Source organism: Erithacus rubecula (assembly GCF_903797595.1).
Source record: "Erithacus rubecula genome assembly, chromosome: 9".
Lineage (NCBI taxonomy): Eukaryota > Metazoa > Chordata > Aves > Passeriformes > Muscicapidae > Erithacus > Erithacus rubecula.
In genome coordinates, this window is record NC_136660.1 from 8,984,315 (window position 1) to 9,008,014 (window position 23,700).

The window sequence follows — 23,700 nt, forward strand, 5'->3', positions numbered from 1 at the left end:
TCAGTGCACGCTGCTTCCCCTTGGAGAGGGCTTTGCGTGCAGGATCTTCATACTGCTTTTGTGTTTCCACTAATAGTGCAAATCATTGAAGAGCGAGCGGTGTGAGCCACTAAAGGCTCTCCGCAAGAGAGGGGCAAATACTTATTGCGGGGAGAAAAAGGCTTTTGGCGGGGGTTGTGCCAGGAGTAATGACAGGAGCTCGCAGGAGCACGTGGCTGCCAGCTTGGAGCGCTGCTGGCCCCGCTGGGTGGGGTGGCTTCTCCTCCTGCCGCCTAACAAAGCTGTGTAGACGATGTTCCCTCGTGGCTTCATTAGTTCTGTTTTATATTTGCAACTAAAGCTGTCAAAATAAATTTTTAACGCACCGCTTTTAGGAATATAAAGGAATGCATGGAAAGGGGAAAAGATCCCAAAGAGATTTGCTGTTATCTGCAGCTGATGAGTTAAACCTCACTAACCCCTAACTAAGAGGCAGTTTTGAGTAGATGATAGTTTGGAGTTAGAGGTGTACACTCCTACAGAGTAAATGGGAATCTTCTGAAAATTAGGGTGTTTTCCTCAAAGGTAGATTGTAGGGGATGATTTGTTTAATGGGAATTGTTTGGGGAGCCTTGAGTAGAAATAGAGATTCCATTGGGAAAAAAAAAATGGCAGCAAAGTCTGGTTCTGTTGTTGATGCTGAGAATAAGCATGTCTTGTCTTTTTGTTGGCTCTTGTTTTCTCCACCTTATCTGTAACAAAAAGCCGTGCTGGAAGTATAAAAATGATGTGTGCTGTGTTGGTTGGAGGGCTTATATGGCTGCACAGGTGTTCAGACTAAACTGTTTGTGTTCTGTTCTGGTGCTGCTGCCATCATTTCTATTTATTGTGCTAATGAATAAGTATTTCTTTGTCAGCACAAGTTTACACCTCAAGAGGTAGTCAGCTGCCTTTGAAGAGGTTTATTTGTCCTGTTTTAACACGCCTCTTCAGGTTTTTGTGTTTTGTCTTGTCTTTATTTTTTGTTTGGTATGTTGTTTTTGGGTGGTTTTTTTGTTTTGTTTTTATTTTTTTTCTGTTGGCTATTTATCTGTAGGTAGTTTGGATCAACACTTCAAATGTTAAAAGAAGGTGAAATTTGCTAATCAGAATGACTGCTAGATTTAAATTCAGTGAATCTTTGGAAATAAAAGCATTTTAGTTCATAAAATCTGTCAGTCTGTTTTTTGTGTGTGAGTGGGGTGAAGCTGAGTGTTGGAATGGCTGATGAGGGCCCAGGTACCCTTGTGCTTGTAGCCTACATCCAGCTTGGCACTGCTCCCTGGTAACCCAGTCACATGGTGGCAGTTTTGCACTGTTTTTTGGGCCACTACAGAATAACTGAAAATCATTTTAGTGTTTTCTGGAGATTACTGCTAGTTCTAAAAATTGTGGTATCCTCTGATGAACAGCTGTAAAAAAGTATTCAAGGCCTTGAATGTTAGGGAAACTGTTTATGAAACAATGTATATTAAGTTACCTATGGCCTAAGCTATCTTTGTTACAAGTTACACTACCTCCATTTGCAGAACTCTGCTGAGACTTCCCATGCTCAGGATGAGAAGAACCAGATCTGACTTAGTGGTTTTGAAGTTCTGTAAAACTATTGTTACAAAAGTACTCCAGCTTTTCCTTACCCTGCTGAAAGCAGTGAGCAAACACCTTGCACAGTTAGCAGTGACAGGGGGATGCTTTCTCTTGGCAAATGGAAAGAGGGAATTGAAGCTAGTTGCCAAATTTGTAGAATATCTTTAAATAACAACAACAAAAATGGACACCCCATATACTAATAAAGACTTATTTCCAGTTTTGAAAGAATTACTTTGAATTTTTTCTCCCTATTTTCCCACCAGGTCTTTCCATAATTAGTTTACTTGTTGCTGTTGTATTGAAAGCTTGTCTGAGCTGCAGCAACACATAGATAAGACTGGAATTGTGTTGTTGGTAGTAAACCTGAAGAAATTATGTCCTTCATCTTGTTGCTGTTTAGGAATGTAAGCACTGAAAAGCTGTTCCAGCTGTTCATGGATGGAGGAGAAAGGAAAAAGTCTACTTCTGAGTGTTTGTCACTTCTAGTGTGTGCTATGCTTATATTGAGCCTTATGTTCAAAGTATGCTGCTTACTAATAAAGTTCTTGGATGGGTCCTGAAAGATGCCTTGTTGTTTGTTCTTTTTTTTTGATTTTAAGTTATGCCATGTTGCCTCTTTATTCCAAAATTCAGCAGAAGTTTTTGGGGCTCACTTTAGTGGTGATTAAAGGTAATGACGAAAGCCAGAAAGTTCAAGTTCCTTTGTTTGCTTGTTTATTTGTTTTAATTCTACACATTCACTGTGTATTTTTAACCTTTTACCTATATTTAAAAAAAAAAAGTTGGATGGAACAAATCCCACCACACACCATACCTCAGTTTTATAAAGATTATTACAAAACCCACAGCTGCTGGTTGATACAAATTAAATATTGCATCACGTGTAGTTGTAATACTGCTAGTGTCTGGAAGCACCCTACAGTAGAGATGCTAATGAGGGCTTAATTGGAGGTGTTTTTATCTTCACCCAGTACAAGATATATTTTTTATATACACTGATGTTGCAGTTTTATCATGTTTCATGTAATAACAATGGACTGTGGTTTTTCAGTTTGCAAACAGAGGACAATTACCAGTTGGTTGGAGAATAAAGGATCCAAGACAACGGAGTCCAGAAGGTAAAAAGCACAACATAAAACTGTTCATTAAAAACTTCTGTTCTTTGAGGGGACCTGTGGGAGCTAGAAGTGCAGGTTGCCAATACAGCTGGCTAAATGGTGGCAGCGCCATTTCTGCTGCTCTCCTTACCATGGCGTGTCCTCTTGAGTAACACACAGATACTTTCACTTACAAACAGCTAAACTAGTCCTTCAGCCATCCTCTCTAAACACCCAAGCCCAAACTTACTGCTGACATAGATTCCTGAAGCACCTCACTGTTTAGGTGAATAAATGCTTTGCTCTTGCTAAGCAAAAGATGGGAACCTGGAGCAAGGGAAGGCAAAGTGAGAGTGTTAATTCCAGTGGCAGCCAAACACTGGATCAATTTAGTTGTAATATCAGACTATGTCTTTGGTCAGGTTCTCTTTCATTTTTGTTTGACATAGGGTGCTTACAGTTGCAGATTTGCTCTGAGAGTCCTGTGACCAACTCACTGTTTTATTGTCAATTTACAGACAAAAGTCTGATTTGGTTTATCTCATTGGACTCCAGTTGTTGTTTAAACATTACAGTCAGAATTTACAGGTGCTCAAATGTGCACCGAGGTTTTTCATGAAAGATGTTACAAACTTTTGCTGCTAAATGGTGTCAGGTAATTTTCATCTAATGTAGCCTGTCAGGAGCAGTGATTGCATGACTGCCTTAAAGTCATACTCCAAAGAGTGTAACTGTCTGGTGCAGGGGAATATCAGATAGTATTTTTCTGTCGTTGCAGTTGTAAATGTGCTGGTTTATTTTTCTTTGATATTCACTAATAAATAGAGATCGAAGTCCATAGCAGTGCTAAAAATAGCTGGGAGGACTTGTGGTAATGATTAATACAGAAGTATGCAGGGCTAATTACAGGCTTAGAGGTTCCACTAAATCAAGGATGTTAAGAGGATTCTTAAGGAGGGAATGAATTATTTAATTTTTTTCAAATTCCTGTTAGAGTATTGCTCTTCTAAGCCCTTCTACATCCCAGCTGACAGATTAGAGCCTAGGCAAATTTAAGAGGCAGATTTGTTGTGCAAACATTTCATGTGCCTCTCTATTGCAGTTAACATTCCAATTTTCATTGAAATTTATCTTTGTGTTAGATTTAATTTCTCAAGTTGGCAACAGGTATTGTCAGTACCTTTAATGAGTCATTGAGACGACAGCAGTATCATAACTATTGTTTTTGTTTATCAAAATTTGCAGGAATAAATGCAAGTTAAATTATCATGAAATAAAGCCCTACTTCTGTTTTCAAATAATCATCCTGTCTGTGAAGTTCCAAGCTATCATCTCTCCTTATCCTGAGTGGTCTTTTAGAAGAGGATCTGTTACCATTCATGGAGAAAGCTAATACCTTCAGGAGTCTATAGTCTATTAAAATGTTTAGTGGCTGAATTTAGGATGGTATATTTAGGTGGTAATTGTATATTTTCTTATTTAGTATAAATGGAAAGCTGAGCAGTGATCAGCCATACAGAGTGTAGTATACTCAATTTGCATTGGGAGTGTACAGTGTTGTAACAATACGTTCAGGAAAAGATATTGTTCAAAGTGGTGTATTCACCCAAGACTAGTCAGGTTATTTTTTTTTTTAAATACTGATGTATCCTCTAAGTAATTTTCTTTATCAGTACACTGACACATAAATTAGTATGTAAATATGAAAAGACTGTCTGACATCTGGTCAGAACTCACATTCATTTCCCTGTGTAACCACTAGGATGTGTTTCCATTCTGCCCTGCCTTACATGATGATAAATCAGGTTTTTTTTCTCTTAAAAACCTCCTGATTTAATGTATCTTCTAGTTTTTATTATCAATTTGAAATATATTTTACGCTTGAGCTTTTGTATGGAGTTTTTTTGTGTCATAGGCTGTTTGTAAAAGTAAGGGAGTAATAGGAGACTATGGACTGCTGTGCCCTTTTTTTTGATGAATTTGTAGTTCTGAGGCTATGGCCATAAAACCATTGATATCCCTGCTCATTGTATTTAATGGATAAAAATGAAAGTTATGGAGAACTTTATCACACCTTCCAATTTATTTTTTTTTTATCTGAGAAAATAGCTAAATAATAGCATCATAATGTTTAGATTTTACAATAAGGATAATGAATGACTAGAATCGATTCCTGAGGTAAGCAGGTGATTGATCATCCTTTGGAGCCTTTAAATGGAAATAGTTTATTGTGAGCTACAGTCCCCAGTGCAGTAAAATCTGTTGCTTCTGGTAGTGCTCACTTACGAGTAGAACGAATAAAAATCTATACTTTTTGTTGTTTGTTTATCATTGTTCCTTAAAAAAATATGCACAGAAATTTCATTTGGAAATAAGACATTGTATTCCCTTACTTCCACAGCTTACAAAGCAAAATTAATAACAATACTGAAGCAAATCCTAAGATGACTTCCATTAAAAAAGAGAACTTTTGTGAGCATGATGTGAAAAAACAAGAAAATACTTGTCAGCAAAATTATGCAAAAATATCGGTGGAAGTTGGTGCAAAGCAAGTAAATTTGCCTCAGACAGGCAGCATGTGTAACTGGGAAACTGAGGAAAAAGATGCAGCTTTAGATATAGATCCCGTGCAGGGGCTGCAGTCTGCAGACCTGTTTAAAAATGCCAACATTGATCAGATGAACAAAACTGGCAAGCAGAGAGGCTGTGAAGAAAGCAGTGCCACTTGGACTCAGAGGAAGTTAACAGCAGCAGGCCAGGCTTCAAAAACAGGGAATTCAAAACCTTCTGCAAAAGACGTTGAGACAGATGGACAAGTGGCTTCATGCAATTCACAGAAGCTGAAGAGTTGCAATTCTGTCTGTTTAATGGGTGAGCAAGAGGAAGGGGATGTAGTTCCAGAAAGTCCACTTTCAGATGCTGGTTGTGATGCCTCTATATCTGATCTTGGAGGTCCTGGGAAACTGAGCAAATGTCAGAGCAGTTCAGGGGACTCACCTGCTTTTGAGAAAGAAAGTGAACCAGAATCACCAATGGATGTGGATAATTCTAAAAATAGTTGTCATGGGTCAGAGGCCGATGAAGAAACAAGTCCATTTCTAGATGAACGAGAGGAGGTTAATGTGTCAAAACCCATAAACAAATCTTTTAGACTTCAATATGGGGATGCTGAATTGGAGTCAAGGAAATCACGTTTTTCTGCCAGAGGCTGTGGAAGCTTTGAGGAAGTTGATAATTCTGTTAAAGAGGACAGTCTGCATGCAAAGGCACCTGGGACCTCTCCTGCCCCATCATCAGAATGCAAAGGTGCAAAACAGGGTGTGAAGAGAGACTCCAAAATCACTTCTCACTTCATGAGGATACCTAAAGTTGAAGATAAAAGGTAGTGTTGTGTTTGTCTCTTTATCTGTTCTTTTCATGCTTGGAAATTTCCTCTTTGGTGATAGAATTTCAGAGGCTGGATTGTATAAAGAGCTTTGCAAAATGTATTTTAAAAAACAAAACATCTGATGTAAAATTGAAATAACTTCTTTTTAATGGGGCTCTTTGAAGGATATCTTTGTCCAGAATTCTTAGAATTCTTAGTAGTTTGATGTGTCAAAAATAGTGAATGTGTTTTGCAGAACTGTCAATGCTATTGATGCTTTAATTGAAATAGACATAGAAAAATTCACTTTTGAGAGCAGCTGTAGAGATGTTTGGGTTTTTTTGCTGATGTTTTTGGGTTTGGGTGGGTTTTTTGGTTTGTTTTGTTTGGCTCATAATTTGGAAGAGTGAAGGACTGGTGATTACACTGCAGCAATGGAAACAGGAGCCCTGTGCATGATGCAGGAGTCTGCATGCCAGGTTTTGTGTAAATACAAAAGGATAATCCTTGCTCTGAAGACCTCTGATTTCAGTGGGAGCTGAGAAAGTGAATAAGCATCTAAGGAGTGAACAGAAACAAAAGGACTGTATTTTGATATAAAATGCAATTCTTCGACATAAGTCCTTCAAGTAGGGCAGGAAAGTAGTTTTGCACATCTTTACTGGGGCATTGTCTAATGGATAAACAGATTCTGTTGGGAAGGAGCATGACTCTGCAGAGAAATATCCTGCTTTGCTAACCCACTGCAGTTCTGTGAAGGGTTTAGTCAGCCTGTAGAGATGAGTGTTTTGGTAGACATGGAGCTGTGTGCCCTGGGGAGGGCAAGGTTGGTGGTGGTGGGAGTTCTCCCCAAATGAAGCTTTGGCCTGAGGCTGCAGCAAAGTCTGGCTAATAAACTGACTGCTGTTATTGTAACCCTGGGGTGGAAGTGTGTATATTTACCTGTCCGTTTTTCAGTGGAAATAAAATGTTTCAATGCATTGTATTTTAACAGCAGGAAAGAAAAGTGTGAATTCAAACCCCAGAGGCCAGGAAGGAAGATTGTTAAATACGCACCACCCGCTCTGCCAACCAACAAGAAGTGGTTTGGAACCCCGATGGAGGAGATGAGAAGGACGCCGGCGTGTGGGGCGCGCCTGCCTCACCTGCGGCCCTCGGCCAACCACACGGTGACCGTCAGGGTACGGTAACGCACTGCAGTGCCTCCAGTCACAGTCTGCCCCAGCGCGCAGGACTGTGAAATGACACCTCTCGGTCTTACCCTCTGACATCCTTCTTGTACTGTTTCTTGCCATTCCTTGCAACTGGACTGAGGCAACTGATTTGCCTGAAAATTGGCTATTCTGGTGCATAGAATTAGGATATTAAGATCCAGAAGAAACATAATAATGGTTTTGCTGCCTCTGTCTTGTTAAGGGCAAGTATTTTTGTTTTATGCGGGGTTGTGAGTGCTTCCTTGACCGAGTTGTAAAGTTTGGAAATTTAAATACATCTATAAGTGAAACTGGTACATTTTCATGCTATATTTTCATTTTAATGTGATTATGGTTTGGGTTTGAGACATATAAAAGGCTCAAGATAGTCAAGATATGGAAAAGACAAAGAATGAGGCAGAGTTTTCCTTTAATCCTTTGGAGTAGTTTGCAATCCAATTATTATTGAAACAAAATGTGACTGTAAAACTACGGGGTGATGGATAAATCCCAACCAAAAGAAAGGCATATTGAGTTTAAATACGTATTCCAAGAGACCTAGTGCTGCTAGAGGGCTGAATAGCAAATTAAGTCTTTAAGAATGTGGTGTTCCTTTTTACTTTTCTGATACTCTGTGGAGTAAACTTGAGATATTGCTCTGTCTATGATTCCTCATCCCTTTCAGGATTTGGTTAAAAAATACTATTTCTGCACATGACTATGGTTACATTTGTAACTACGTTTTGAAATACTTACATGAAAATATGTAGATACTTAAATTGATAAATGAGGAAATCTTCAGCTGGTGATTGGATATATAGTAATTTAATATATTATCTTTATTTGAGTGTGTTAAGGTGGCATTCTTTTCAACAAGTATAATGTAAGATTAACAGATGGATTTTTTTTCCGAGTAGCTATCATGTGATCAGTTTGTAGCTTTCCCCTTTCCAAAAAGGATGGCTGTAGATGAGGGCTTTTTAAACTTTATTCTTGCTTACTTTTTCTTCCATTTAAAAACTTGAAAGTAGAGACTGATGTTTTTTTCCCTCTGTCCTTCTGTGTTACAGGTAGATCTCCTAAGGGAAGGAGAAGTACCTAAACCTTTTCCAACTCACTACAAAGATTTGTGGGACAACAAGCATGTTAAAATGCCCTGCTCAGAACAAAATTTATATCCTATAGAGGATGAGGTAAGATTAAGTATTTACAGTTGTGTGGTTAAATAAGTTTGTGTGATCAAATAAGTTTGTTTCCACATAGGTGAGTTTTTAGTTTACTGCATTTGCTCAGTTGTCAGACTGACTATAGAATTAGAAAGTCAAGTCTGAAAAACTGGATTTTGGGGCGTGATGCTTCAGACAGAGCAGACTTTTTTTATCCTGGTAATTATTTTGCTTACCCAATGATTTGATGATGTATATATTTCTGTATTTGTATGGAGTACAAACTTGAACTCCTTATACATGATGTGCTTGTTTACTTATGTATTTATATGTTATGTATTTTGTGTGAAGCAATTTGCAGTTTCAACAGATGTGAATGAATTTGTAAGCACGGTTTGATTATAAAACTGTCAGGTATTGCTGACAGCGAGGTATACTTGACCTTTATTCTGCTAAAACAATTGCAGAGATTATCCCTGCATGGTTTGTTGGTCTGGCATTTCTTGTCACTGCTTGAGAATTAAACATACCCACTGAAATACTTCAGACTAGGGTGAATATAGTCAGCAAGTGTGTCCTATAGTAAAAATTCTATAATGATTATTGATACTCCACTCAGAAACAAATTCTTACAGCCTCTGTTAAATACTCAGTCTTTTCACTTACTAGTTTTACAGGTGATAGTAAATGTGTCTTTATGTTTTGAATAACTTAATTTTACTTTATTTTGGGGTTTTACTTTAAAGAATGGGGATAGAACTGCTGGAAGTCGATGGGAACTAATCCAAACTGCCTTACTTAACAAATTTACCTGCTCACATGATTTGAAGGTAAGCCTGTCAGTTTAAAATCAAGTCTATATGCATATGAATACATTCATTATGTCTGTATACTGCCAGTGATTCTGACTTTGTTCTATTTATTTAATGACTTAGAAAAATAAATTATGAAAAAGTCTCTGCTGCTCAAGGGATTTCCTAAAGAATGAAGGTTCTTAATGAGTACTAAGTGTTACCAGTGAATTTATTCAGATCATTTAAATGAATTGCCATTTTAAAGTCTACCTAAAGTTGTGTTTGCCCAGCAGTATATATTAGTCTGTGGTAAACAGTGTGAGGGTTTTGTGTAGCCAGATGGTCGGGGATGCACAGGTGAGAGAGTTGGAAATAGTAACTCTTCGCATCAGTTCACTCCACTAAAATCACAATTCAAGCTGCTGACAAAAATCTGCAGATTTTGGAGACAAATGCTCTTTTGATAACTCTTACAGTTGTGTTGGCACGTAGTCTTAGAGTAACATGAATATGGAGCTGCTTAGAGTTACTATTATGTTTTTTTTTGGTGAAGAACAATGTAATTTAGGCTATATCTTAAAGACAGGGAAGGAGGAGGATGCAAAAGCCATAGATAAACTTTAAATGAACAAATAGAGCTTCCCCAGCAAAACTGAGACTTCCCTTGATGTTATTTTATTTGGTATTTTTTTCTTGTGAAATTTTTAAGGGTGGTGGTGTTGTAAAGTGTCTATTTAATTTTGCTGTGGCTCTGATTCTTTAAGTTCCTAAACTGGTACAACTTCTGCTATTTTGCTTTTATACCTTAAATACTTTTATTGGTACTGTTAGCAAGAGCAGGCATGGGATGAGAAACATTTATGTTGTTTGGTGGGAGATATGCCTTGCCTTGTTATGTTTTAGGAGAAGAAATCCCCCATAGGCTGAAGCCAAAACAGAGGGCTCAGTATCAAGGATTTGCTCTATATTAATAGAGTAAATTAAGTGTTATGGATTTTGGTAGGCTCTGTGGCAGGTTTTAACCACTAGATGGTGCTGCTGCTTCAACAAGGAAATTTCATAAAATGATTTTTCTTCCATTAGTAATGATCTATAGCCTCTATTTTGTTGTGCTTCTTCCTTAGGAGGCCATATTGAGGTACAATGTTGCTTATTCCAAGAAATGGGACTTCACAGCCCTTACTGACTTCTGTGAAAAGGTAAAACAAGTTAATTTAAAATAGGAAGCAATGTAATACAAAAGTGACTGTTTTACCTATATGTCTCAATGCTTTTGGCTTTATTTCCATTTTTAAGAGTAAATGTTTCCAGTTGTCAGATATCTAAGTGAGCAGCTATTTAGATGGTAGTTTCAGTTGAAACAATAATTATACTTTATAAAGTGGCTAAATTTTAAATTTTATGCATGTAATATGGGTTCTTCAGTAATATCTAAGCCTCCTGAAGGTAAGGTGGTAGAAATGCACTTTTCCTGTTTTGTGGCAACCAGATTTATTAAGAAATTGTATTAATAGTTCCAGTGTAATGAGGTGGTTTTTTTTGGTTTTAAGGAGAGTTGGTCTTTTTTGCCTTTTTTTGTAAAACTTTAATGTTATGTTGCAGTGGTGTTTGTATAGACTGTGCTGTGCTGGCATAGCTGAAGATTTTGCAATTTGGTGAGATGGTGAATTTAAACTATAGAGCCTTTGAAAGACTAGGGTGGGTTTTTTATAGCTTCAAGTATTAGGTATTAGTACTTTGATGGGGAAGATAGAAAAGTAGGTCTCAAATGCAAGCTGGACTACTATTAATGTACATCCTGACTGACAATCAGAAACTATTTTAACTGATGCACAATAAAAGATTAAAAGAGATACAGTAGAAATTGTTGTATTTTTCTTCAACATTTGAGAAGTACTTCTAAAACACACACACTTGTTTTCTTGAGAGGGACTTGCTAAGCTCCGTTGAGACTCAGTGGAGACTAAATTTGATTTGAAGTGAATTTTATTTGTTATGTATGCCAATAGATGTCTGCTTGGGCTGTGTGATCAGAGGAGCTGTTCTGTTCTCTCTGTTGCCTGTCTCCATTGCATGTGGGGAGTGCTCTTTCACAGAATGAATTTGCTTTTGCTTAGAGCACAGTATTGTTACTACTGACAAAAGGCACCTATAAAAATCCCGGTGGTGAGAGCTGCTGTGCCCGCCTATCTTGCAGATTTAGTGCTCCCCTTTCTCATCTCTGGGGTCACTGACATGGCTCCATGGTAGAAGCTGTGGACAGTCTCTGCTCCTATTGACTCTCCTGCTAAGTGAAATTAACTTGGCCTGTTGGTGTGTTACTGAAGAATACATATTTGGAATATTTTAAAGTATGAGTGCTGTTCAGTTAAAAATACGACTCTGGAACGTACCACATTTCTGTCAGATTGCTACAGGCACAACTGAGCTTGTCTTGATGTGTTCACACTGTGCATTTGGGATTTTGGAAATTGTGGGTGATTAGATTGAGAGATCATCAGCCAGGGAGCGTAAGTAATATCAGCTGTCTCCAGAGGAGAGGGAACAATAGGGAAATAAACTAGGGATTGGGCATCAATCTTTCATGAGGATGAAAAGGAAATTTCTGTATCCTGGGAGTGATGGTTTATTTGTGTAGCTCTCAGATGAAGGGAGGAGATCTGTTTCATACACAGATTTTTGTCCAAGTTTAAAGAGTGTGCAGCAGTATTTTAAATAAGAAACGGTGAAGTGCTTGTGACAGAGTCGCCTCTTGTAAACACAGGAGCAAAATCAAGCCCTGTCTCTTTCTTAGTTGAATGTATTGTGTTTAATGAACAGGGCATGTGGAAGGGATAGATTTTTGCAGAGAAATGCTTGAATTTTTGTATTTTAAAGGGATGTGTGAACTTTCCAGGTTTTGTAAATTAACAAGGCATCTTGTTAATTTACAAAAGCTTTCAAACAAGTCTAAGTGAGCAGGTCTTGTGGTGAAAGTTGACATCCTCTGTGGAAATGACCTAAATATGCTGGCTATAGTGAGCTGTAGTGCTTTTGAATTTATTGTATTTGTGAGTTCATGATTAAGGGCTTATCACTGGCCTATGTATTTTCTTGTTTATCCTATGATTTTGAGGGTACAGAGGAGCTGTTTCAGGTTTGCCCAGCCAAGACTGAGGAGGTTGGTTAAAAGGAAGGCTGGCCTGGGTAGTCAGCCCAAAGGGAGTGGCAGCAGCTCAACAGAAGGAGATTCCATGAATATATGTATTAAAAGAAAAATATTAAAGCAGTTTGTGATTGTCAGATATGTATTTATATCATTGGGCACTATTGACTTTCAGTGCCTGCTCAACCAGGGATTTTGCAGTCTGATTTAGAAGGGAGCTGTGTCTGTAAATCTAGTTATGTCTGTTTTGAGGGTTGTTCAGATATTGCTTCAATAGTCTGTGTTGGGTTATATGCTGTTAGTTGTTTTATCTTCTGATTATGGACAGAGCTCACCTCATCTATTAATCTCTTAAATACTGTCATATCAGTCTTCTGCCGGGCTTCCTATTTTAGGTAGTTCCTTGCAAGTTATGCTGTCAAAATACAAAACTATTTTTAAACACTGCTTTATAAGATTTAAGTGAATTTTCTTATAATAACAATAGTTACCAGTTTATTTGACTTAGCTTTATTTTCCCTTAAGATTAAAACACTCTCAGCTATCTTATATAATAGGAAATAAATATCATGTATGTGAGCCAAGATTTTTTTCAGGAACAACACAACCTACAAGTTCTGCAGTTTGGTCAAAGTGTTGTCAGAAGAGGGAGCCCTCACACTTTTCAAAGGATTCTCCTGAATGTCAGTTAATGTGTGAAAGTATAATTCCTCTTTGTACAGTGAAGTAAATTGGGAAGTTTGGATTCTTTTCTTTTCTTTTGACAATTTCATAGAACTTGTACATAGGACATGGAACTTGTTCATAGAACAATGTATATAAAGATCTTGGTGGCTGTTTACTTCAGACATCTGACACTTTTGCTGTTCTCTACAGAATTTCCACAGTCTTATGTTAATTTATTTTGCCATCTGTCTGTTGGTATGGCATGCATACCTAGGATTTCTTCACTCTCTTACTTAGTGGATGAAAGTTATTAGTGCTAATATTTTTTTTTTGAACATGCAAAATTCTTGTCACTTGGAAGTGATCCTTGCATCTCTTTGCCCAGAACTTACTTAGAAGCTAGGAAAGAGTAAACAACAAGTAGAAAAGGAAATGTGAAGAAATCACTATGGATGGAGCAGTATTGGAACCCACAGTGTGTTATAAATCAGCTTTATTTCAGGGAATGATGATGGGCTGGGTATTAATTACATGCTTTTGCTCAGCAGTGCTATGTACTGCAGCAATTTTTATTTTTCTTTCTTCTAGATTTGCCATTCCACTTCCAGGCAAAACCAAGTTATATTTCTTTTTCCCAAGTGTGTGAAATAAAAAGTCAAGTTTGGTCATTCAGGGCTTATGCCTTAGACTGATCTGTGACAACAGCAACTTTATCTAAAGGGAAAAGTAGGGCTGTATTATTTAAGAGAATCGTGTGGTCTGCTGCTTTAGATTGGGCCTTGTGCTGGACATGCTTTGTTTTTATTATATTACTTTAAAGTCTCTTAGAGCTTAAGCATCGTTCTTGTCAATGAGCTCTTCCTCTTATTGTTTGTATCTGTCCTGCCCTTTCAGGAACAGAGGAGTGTTTAAATCTGAAAGTGGCACAGTCTGAAAATTGAGTTTAGGTAAATTTGTATGGCATAGGCAGTGATTGTCTCTGAGCTTCTGCAAGTGGTCTGAAAAATGGATCACAGTACATCCTGCAGGTACATACAGTGAATCCATAACTATATTTTGTTTATTTGGAGTCTTTGTTCGTCTTGGTGGAAAGTTTAGGAAATGGAGAAGATACGGGGAGAGGAGTCAGGTATGGAATAGTTTCCATATGAACAATGTCTAAATAAGTTAGGATCATTTCACCTTTTCATCTTAGTTGAGGAACATGAGTAATGGGTATAACAGTGCTGGCCAAAATAAATATAAGAGTGGGTGAAGAGGAAATTAAATGACTGTCCATTCTTCTAGTACAGGAGTTAAGGGACACCAGATGAGTCTTCTTAGCAGGTAAGGATTTCAACACAAGATGAAAGTAATTATTGAGATACTGAATAGAGGGCTGTGGAACCCCTTGTTCAGAGCTAGAGGATGCTGTGGCCTTCCATCAGGTTTCAAAGGAATTTGGAGAACTTGCTGTTACAAAGATCTCATTGACACTCACGGAGATATTTTGGTGGACTCAGGGCATTTCTGGTACTGATTACAACAAATAGGAAAGTGCTGCTGATTACTTCTGCTTCTTTCTGTTAGACTTCTCTAGGAATCCTTTGCAGGTGTGCTTTCACTGTACTGTTGTTCTGTTGTACATGGAACTATTGTCCATTTTTCTGTTCTTATGGCTTGGTTGGATTGAAGCTGAGAGTTGGGACAAGTGGCCTTGCCATGCAGGGTCTGTTGCTGCATAGTGTGCAGTATGAGATGTTGCTGACAGAAAGGTATGGCATCTATACAATAGACTTTTTTAAGAGGCAAAAATACTAAAAGCCATTGACATTTTAAATGCTCGAATCACTTAAAGCACTTATGCCTTTCAAAATTTGCTTTTCCAGGTCTCTTTAAACCCTTGGTGCCTACTTGACTCAAGTAGGAATACTTAAAGGGGATAAGCTATCAGTATCTTTACAAAGACACTCTCCACTGTGTAATACTCAGTTTCCAGCTGTTAGATTTGCTTCTAGTATAGAAAAAACCATGTCTGTGTCTGCAGTGCCTGTGTATGGGTGCCTTATGGTCTTTGTCTTTTGGGAAAGCTGTTTGAAGACAATCAGTCTATTTAATGGCCAGTACTTGCATATATGCTGTTGATTCCCATGTAAATTCAGCATTCAGGAAATTCTTTTACATTATGAAAGAAGCTGCATAAATTTTACCTTTGGATTTTTCTATGAGATTGAAAGAAAAATTATGATGGTGTCTAAAAAGACCAATCTCTTCCTTCTTTATACTTAATTACAGAAAAGAATGTCCAGCATAAAGGAAGAATTTGCCAGACTGCTTTCTCTGTGTTCTTCTTTCTCCTTTCTAGTCAAGTGTGAGTTCAATGGTTTTAGCCTCAAAACTGACTGTTAGCAGTTGGGGGTTTTTTGTAACACAAATCTCAGCTTATTCTAAAATCTGATTAAAAGTCATGTAGCAAGAAAGCCAAGTCACTTTGTTTTCTCACTTCTAACTGAAGGAATATATTGCTATTTTTCTACACCCTTTAAAAATAGTTGTCTCAGAATTGCAGCTGTTATTAGTTTTGATAAAAGGAGTTCCATTTCTCACTTCTTTCCACCAAAACTTATATCATGGATGCTGCTGCATGCTGGATCCTTTTAGAAGTCCAGAACAGCTGGCATGTGAGACTTTGTTACTGTTGGCTTTTAAATGCAAGTCTCTATTTGTAAGTTTTTAGAACTTCACTTAATGCCGTTTTAAATTTTTCCATAAATGCAATTTAAAAACACATAAACTAAGTAATGAAATAAATATGTAAATAAACTGATTTTTAAATACAACTTTTTCTGTTTTCCACAAATACCACACATCCATATTATATGTGTCTTGGTCTTCCAAAAGTCTGGTTTCCTTTTCTTGCAAAATTGCAGTTAAATCTTGTACTAGAAATTGTTTTTTGTTTTCACAAATCCTTGCCATTTTAACTTTGGCCTAGCAGTATTTATATGGGTATGTGCACACACACTTTCTAAAATACCACTTTCTACTGCAGGTGTTGCATGCAGATTCCAAAATATGAGAGAATATTCCTGAAGTGAGGAGTAATGGAGCTTGTCACAATGAGTTTTGTTAGTCAGTCCTTTGCACTTAAGAATAATTAAAGTAAATAGAAGAATACTAATGTAGTTCACTGGAACACAGAGCACATGTGTGTTGCTGATTGTGGTGCAAACCTGTAAAGCCTGGGATAATATCTATGGAATGTGCTTAATGCATTTTTTGGCCAATGTGTAGTTTCTCATTTAAATGCATGCTACTACCTAACATACTAGCATGTTTGGCCTGAACTTGTTACTTTCAGAAAATGTCAGATACAAGTAATTGAGTTAAGATAGAGCATACTGAATGATAGAGAACTGAGCAAAACAGTCAGACATGCAAATATTGGCAGTGTGTCTGCTTCCTCTCTAAGAAGAATTGGTTGCATTTTGAGATAACTGAATAAAATTAAGAACTTTGTCAATGAAATACTCCAACTGCAGAGTTGCAGACAGTCACAGAACCACACAGCCATTGTTGGTGCATATTTTATCTTTAATAACTTCAAAATTAGCGTAAGAAAAATTTCAAATTACCTGGGTAATTCTGGAAATTATAGTTCCAATATTTTTGCCATTTTTTTAAACTTTTATCTAAAAAAATTACTGTAAATGCAACATCTGAAGATGATGCAAATGCAGTATAATTAAATTGGATTATGGTTGAGCTCTAGATTTTCATTTGAAAAAGACCAAACACAGAACAGTGCTACAGTTAAGCATGTGCATATCCTGGGAAATCTTTGTGTTCTAATAAGGCTTCACCCCACTCCTGTCTCCTTGTAGGTCTTATGAACCATGACAGTCTTTTCTGTTTGTTTTGTTGTTTGAATGACCTGCTTGAAAAAGTGATTGCTGTAATCAGTGAAACTGGAATAGAAGGAATTTTGAAGTACCAAAATTTTCTGGTGACTGGGTTTTTGATAAATAATTTTTATAATTGTCTGGACAGTACTAACAGAAGTGAGCATTGTAGAGAGATGTCAGCACTACAAATGTAGGCTTTTAAGCAAGAAACAGAATGTCCCAAGGCTGAAAATAGCCTATCCATTGCTCCTTGTTGGATTTTACTTTAGTCCAGATGTTTTCAAGCAATTTTCATTACATCAGATTACCTTTTTAAAATCTAAACTGAAAAGGTCTTTTGAGTGTGCAATGAAGGGTTTTCTTTTCACAGCAGCAGAAAGGAATTTATTCCCATATTGAACAAAAGGTGAGCTTTCCTGTGGTGGGGGGAATATGCATCTTGTATACATTCAAAAACATTAGAAACTAAACATTTTGGAGAAAGAGCATTGAATTACAGACTTATTCTTAGTTTTCTGTACTGTCTTGGCAGAACAGTCAAGTATTTTTAAGTGGTGTTTTATAAGCACTGTTGCAGTGACTGTTGAGTTGGAATTGTCAGAGAAGGGATAACTGCACATAGCAGGTGCAGAGATATAACTATACTGTGTCCTAAGTGCTCCTGGATACTCAATACTTTCATAGTACCAAGTTCTTTCATACACAAAGTTCTGTGTAAAGACACACTCTGAGAGTCTCTTTCATAGTTTTTCACTGTATTGAAAACATTTCTGTTTGAAAAACAAAAGAAAAAAGCCCTAGTAAATATAAAATTCCGGCTTTAAAGGTTACCTTCTGATATTTGGCATCAGAGGACTGTTGAATAAATTTCTTTACTTCCATTTGATTATGTGTAATTCATCATTTATCTGCTCACCTATGTATCCAAAATAACTAAGAGAAGCTTTTTTTTTTGTTGTTGTGGGGAGGGTCTTTCCTTAGCTGCTTAGTGCTTCTGGATATTTTAAAAATATTTTATTTATAATGTATTGAGCTGTTAGAATACAAAAGTCCCATGAAACAAACCCTGATGGTCAAAGCTTTCAAGAGAAATCCTCACTGAAAAGGTGAACATGTGGGTAGGGAAGTGACAAAGACACATTGCCATTTTTTAGGATGACTGTGAAGTATAAATGAAGTCTCTTGTAACTATATTCCTGGGTTTTCTTCTCCTTCCTTTTCATCAGAAAAACTGAATTTGTTTATGTGGCTTCTTCCTTGGAGAGTGTTAATCCTGCCATGCATTCTTTGAAGAGCAGGTTTACAAAGGTGGCCAGGTGTGTGCCCTCAAGATGGTCTGAGGGTCTTATTTGGCCAATAACATATTAATTACTGGATATTTTTATTTAATTATTGGTCATTTTCAGCATATGTAATATTGACAGTCAAGCAAAAAAAGGTCTATAATTGGTTAAAGTCTGCAGTGGTATAGTTTATCTTTACTTGATCCTTTTTTTCCTTTTTTTCTTTCTTGTACTTGACTTTTGGTTTTGTTTGGTTTTTTGGCATGTTAAAGAAAATACAGTTTTCATAAGAGTAACAGCTGTGTTGTCTTATGAAGCTTTTTGTGCCAAGGTTTCAAAAGTGGTTGCAGTATGTATTTAGATTGGCAGCTGAAAGGTACTTTATCTTTCCCTCATGTTCCAGCTCTTCTGTAGAGACAAGGTCATTGTCCTCTCTACTCTTCTACTTCCCTAGAATAACTTGAAAGAACTTAGAAAGTCATATTTGACTTTTCATCCCAGGACTCTGCCACTGCTTTGAAAATGGCTCTGATGTTTCTACCTATGACAGAACCACTCTGCAGGAGCATAGAGGTAGAAGCTATTGGTGGCCTCAAGGGTAGTGAAAGTGACTGAGGTTAGATTTCCAGTTCCTTGGAGGTATAAACTGGGCTTCTAAAATCATTAAGAGAAGATTGAAAAACACTCATTCTTCTCTCAGATTTTATTTAGAATGTTTAAATGCTTTGAGAACAAAGCAGCAGTTGTTAAGGATGATACACCTGAGAGATTATTCCAGGGTTAGATTGGCAGAAGACATGAATGAGGCTTTGGGGTGAAAAAAAATTAAACAAAACCAAATTAACCTCTGCCTTGTAAGCTGTCTTCTTTTTTCCTTTTGAAGTGTCAGTTTGTGATTTTGATAAATGTCAGAAGCATTCTTGTTCTCAAATAAGATTCTTCTCTGCATAATCCAGTGTTACGGTTTCTTTCTTCTTTCCTCCAAAGATTACTTTGTCCTTCCTTTTGTTTCTAATCAGACAAGTGCTCAATAAATGGGATGGATTTGACATCTAAGTGTGTTTCCTGCTGAATTAGTTTTGTAAGAGAACTGGAAGGGCTGGATGAGAGTATTTTCTTGCAGTTTTGGAAGTTCATTGACATGATAAAATGGAAATGCACACCACACCCCCCACCCCACATTTCTTCTATGTTTTGGTCTTGTTAATATGTACAGTATTTGACATTATGATGAGTCTGTTTTACAGAGGTATATGAGTTACTGGGCAGCAGCCTGGTGTCTCTGTCTGGGCATGAATACACTGATAGTTGTTGTACAGATTGCCAGTCTGAGGTTAGTTACTTTCATGTAAAAGACTTCAATGTCATAACCAGCGACTTCGTTGCTTTATTGGCACTGCAGAGTTCTAGTCATGGATTTAGACTTCACCTTATTTAAGTGTATGCAAAAAGCATGGGACTTCTGGATGGGACAGGAGAACAAGTAAATAAGTACCAGCTGTTCTGGGAGGAAGAGAAAATGAAAACAGTGCAATAAAGGAGCAGCCACATGTTGTGATTGTTTGAGGACACTCAGGTGTTTAATGTCTCAAAATCATGGAATCATTTAGCTTGATAAGAACCCTGAAGTTTATAGAATTCAATATTAACCCAGCACTGCCAAATCTGCCACTAAAACATGTCCCTAAGCACCACATCCACACGTTTTTAAAATACCTTCAAGGATGGTGGTTTTAGCTTTGAAGTATTTAATGTGCCTCAAAATACCATATGAAAACAAAAAGAGATTTTTTATTTGTGAAAAATTGGAGATAATGAAGAAGGAAAAAGAAAAAAAAAACAACCTGTTCCTGAAATTAGGAGAATGAACCTACTGTAAATAGAGTACATACAAGTTACTTGCCTTGTCCAGTTATTTAGTTCAGTATATCACCTCTAACAATATGACATCTTACATTAAAATAATTTGGAAACTTGTTGCTGGAAAGTTCAATGTAGTAAGTTTAGATGACACTAACACTGACAGCATGAAGCATGATTGCAGCTGTGAAGGAAAAAGAAGGTCAAAATCCATTAGAATTAGGAAATAAGAGACACAGGCTGAAGGAAGCACTCTGGTTTTCCTCTTCAACAGCATGATTCAATTGGTCCTTGTCCTGCCACAAAAGTTAATATGAGGATGTAAAACCAAACAGATTGGAAGCATTAAGCCCTTGCTGTCTTAGTCTGCCTGTTGGCATGATGGCTGTACCTTTCCATGTGATAGATGGAGCTGTCCAAATTTGTGTATCCTACATGCAGTTTGTTTGCTTTGATGAGCTGTCAGATTTAGATTTAAATTCTCTACTATCACTGTCACCCCATGCTACCTCAGATCCTTCTTATTAGGCCTGTCAGGCATATTGGTCTGCTGCATTTTGGAGGACTGGTTTATAGTGACAAGAGGCCATTACTTACAGCTGTGTGTAGTCAGGCCTCTTTGCTGCAGGATAAATGTTCATTTTGCTAAATTGCAATGCAGGTTTGGCCAAGAGCTCTTACCTCTGCTACGGCTCACTGAGCCATTTGCATCTTAGGAATTGGAGCCTTAAGTCCTGTTCATTTAATCAGTCACTCCAGTGAAAATAGTGATGGAATTGCCAAATTATTTCTTTGGTAAAAAGCAAGTCATGCTTTGCAACTCTGACTCCATATACTTTTCCCTCAGGATATAAGCCCTGCATGTATTTAATTCCTACATATTTTGCCTGGTTGGAGCACTGAATAAAGTCAACACTGTATTTATGTTTTTGTTTCAAATATTGAAGGAAGCTATGAAGGACAATAGTGCATAATAAGGAAAGAAGAAACTGATCAATTGTTTAAAACCAAAATTGCTATGGTACTTAAATGTGTTTTCCTTTATGAAAACTTCTTGACAGCCATTTTATATTTTAGAATTCCTTAAGTTATAAAATGAATGTTAGCTCCTTTAAAAATAGAAACTCAATACTTTCTCTTAATGTTTGCAGAGTTGTAGCTTTGAAAAAGTTGTACACAATTAAAAGCACATTAGTGAATTCATACAGACATTCCTGTACTAGCAGATTTACTTTCAAGTGAGGTGCTTTTTTTAACAACTTCATCCTGACTAGAACATTCCTGCTTTTTCAGTGAGAAGAGTTGCAACTGAAATGTGCCTTTTTAACCCATTGACAAGGTTCATGACTCATTCTTTCTCACTTATCACCCACTCTGCACATATCCAATAATGCATGACATTTTGGTAGGCTGCTTCAACTTATTACTGCATGGGCAGACTATCCCTACCTCTAGGTGGTTTTTCTGTCGAATCAGCAAGGTGAAGGATCTCAGAAAACTGTCAGATGAACATAGGAACTGATGAAGTGTGGTGTGTGTATTTGAGGGGATAGAATGAACACATCCCTCTTTCAGCAGCATCAGATATGCAGAATGTGCAATGTCACTCAAAATATGCTGGATTTCACATCAGTACAAGTCACTGCTTCCTGAAGAGAGTTGCCTTCTAAATAAATCTTTCCTCGGTTCTGTGACCAGGTATTCTCTCTGCTGATACTACGTTCACCAGGTTGGCATTTGCATCATGGGATGTCTGCCAGATGTGTTGTCAGCACTCCATGTCCAGGAATTCTTTTACTTTCCGTGACTGAGTGTTCCTTTTTTGCTGCTTTCAAAGCCTGAAAAGACTGTCACAGGTAACACCAGGCTCTGTTGCACTCAGCATAGCTGAGAATATGCAGTGACAGTGGTGGGTCTGCAAAGCTGCCCCTGTGATGGTGTGCTGGCAGAGTGGTCAAAAGGGGCTGTGAGGGCCAAGCAGACAGGGATTTGCAGGTATTGTTTTTCATAGAAACCTCAAAGGAATGTTACCAGTACAGGAAGAGTATATGGGCAGTCAGGGTAAGCTTTAGTTGCATGGATGTGGCCATTTGATAGACAGCAATGCTAAATAGGAGTTTCTTGACAAGGTCTGTAAACACACAATGATCTTATATTTGAAGCTATGGGGTCCTGTGGCACTCAAAACTCTTTTAAATTTAATTTCATTTTCATGTAAAAATAATCAGAAGTTAACACAAACACTTTAGGGCAGTAGCACCTCTAAATGTTGTTGTTTTTCATTAGTGGACATCTAGTAGAGCTCATGCATAGAAATACTATAGAAAAGAAAGCATACTCTGGTACATCATTAGGAAGGTAAGAAGAAGGAAAAGCAGGGTTTCAGAGTACAAGAAGTGACCTTTATAGTTAAGTATTCAGCATCAGAGCTGAGCTGTGCAATTGCTGGTCTGTCTCTGTTTTGGGGAGAAATTGTCTCACACTATTATTATGTTGTTTTCAAAGAAGCATAAAGAAAAGGTTGAAGTCTTGACAGCTGTGACAAAGTCTGGTGCCATAATGTGTCACCAGATAAGTGATACTGTATAGTCTGTGGCAGTCAGCAAAGCACAGCAGCCACTATTTATATGTCAACTTTAGAAGAGAGGAAGTGTTACCCGAAGGGAAGAGAATATCAGAATTTGACAGCCTGGTAGACATCTGAGGTTAAATGTCAGTTTTTGAATAGCTATAACTTACGTATTCATTTTATGGGTTGAGATCTGAAATTCCAGGCTCTAAATGCTCATTTGGTTACTTTATGGCACTTAAAAACGTGCCTAAGAACAGTGCAAAGTTTTCTGCTAGAGCACATAATGTTAAAGGTTAGGTCATAGTTTTCAGGTTTGACTTATGCTGTGTAAATATGTTGGTGCATATGCAGCCAGGCACAGGAGAGAGAGAGAGATGTGTCTTGCTCATTTCCCATCTTAAAAATAAATTTACTTTCAGAAATAATTTGTATATTGTTTGGATTCTTCCTCATATCAAATGATTTTCATGTTTCCTGGGCTTGCTGTTCTTTGTAAGTTCTTGTTTCTTTTTAAAACTTTATATTAAACCCTTATTTTTATGCCTCCACAAGAAGCATACATAATGCGTAGAAAGTAACTGTGTAGCTGGGTTTTGTTATATTTTCCCCCTTTCCCCAAACAGAAGTTGTTTGTGCTTTGTGTTTGTGTTTTGGTTTTTAACTTCCTGAGTACTCTTATCCCTTTATATTACTTGGAGCAGGAGACAACAGAGCCAAGATATTTCTGTAGTTATTTTAATAATCTTGGAAGAGCAGAAGTTGTTAGCCTTCTAACAATATTTTCAGTGTTTATGAGGATCAGTGTGTCTTGAGTCAGAGGCACCATGTTTTCCTCTTCTCAAGATAATTGCAGTGTCTCTTTTATATTCTGAAGTCTATGTGAAACTTTCCATTGAAATGTGAGTTACAAAGCCCTGATAATATGACTCAAAAGATCTCTTCCTGTGATTGCACAATTAGTCTTAAGTAATGTAGAGACTAAAGTTGATAATACCCTCATGCTGTTTCGTCCATTCTGTCTGAGCCTGGTTTTGTGCAAAACTGGTAGCAAATCAACTATTTAAG

General features: G+C 37.3%; 1 protein-coding gene across 3 annotated transcripts in view; it reads left to right on the forward strand.

The window, feature by feature from the left end:
- PARG (poly(ADP-ribose) glycohydrolase) overlaps window positions 1-23,700 on the forward strand; it is a 60,665-nt gene that overhangs the window by 711 nt on the left and 36,254 nt on the right. The window contains exons 2-7 of one of the 3 annotated variants that reach the window (XM_079312342.1): window positions 2,660-2,726; window positions 5,107-6,087; window positions 7,067-7,253; window positions 8,336-8,458; window positions 9,178-9,261; window positions 10,350-10,424. In XM_079312342.1, the coding sequence (XP_079168468.1) occupies window positions 2,660-2,726; window positions 5,107-6,087; window positions 7,067-7,253; window positions 8,336-8,458; window positions 9,178-9,261; window positions 10,350-10,424 (1,517 nt within the window). Of the gene's footprint in view, window positions 1-2,659; window positions 2,727-5,061; window positions 6,088-7,066; window positions 7,254-8,335; window positions 8,459-9,177; window positions 9,262-10,349; window positions 10,425-23,700 lie in introns of all 3 variants that reach the window. The other 2 variants (XM_079312343.1, XM_079312344.1) reach the window with 2 other exon arrangements.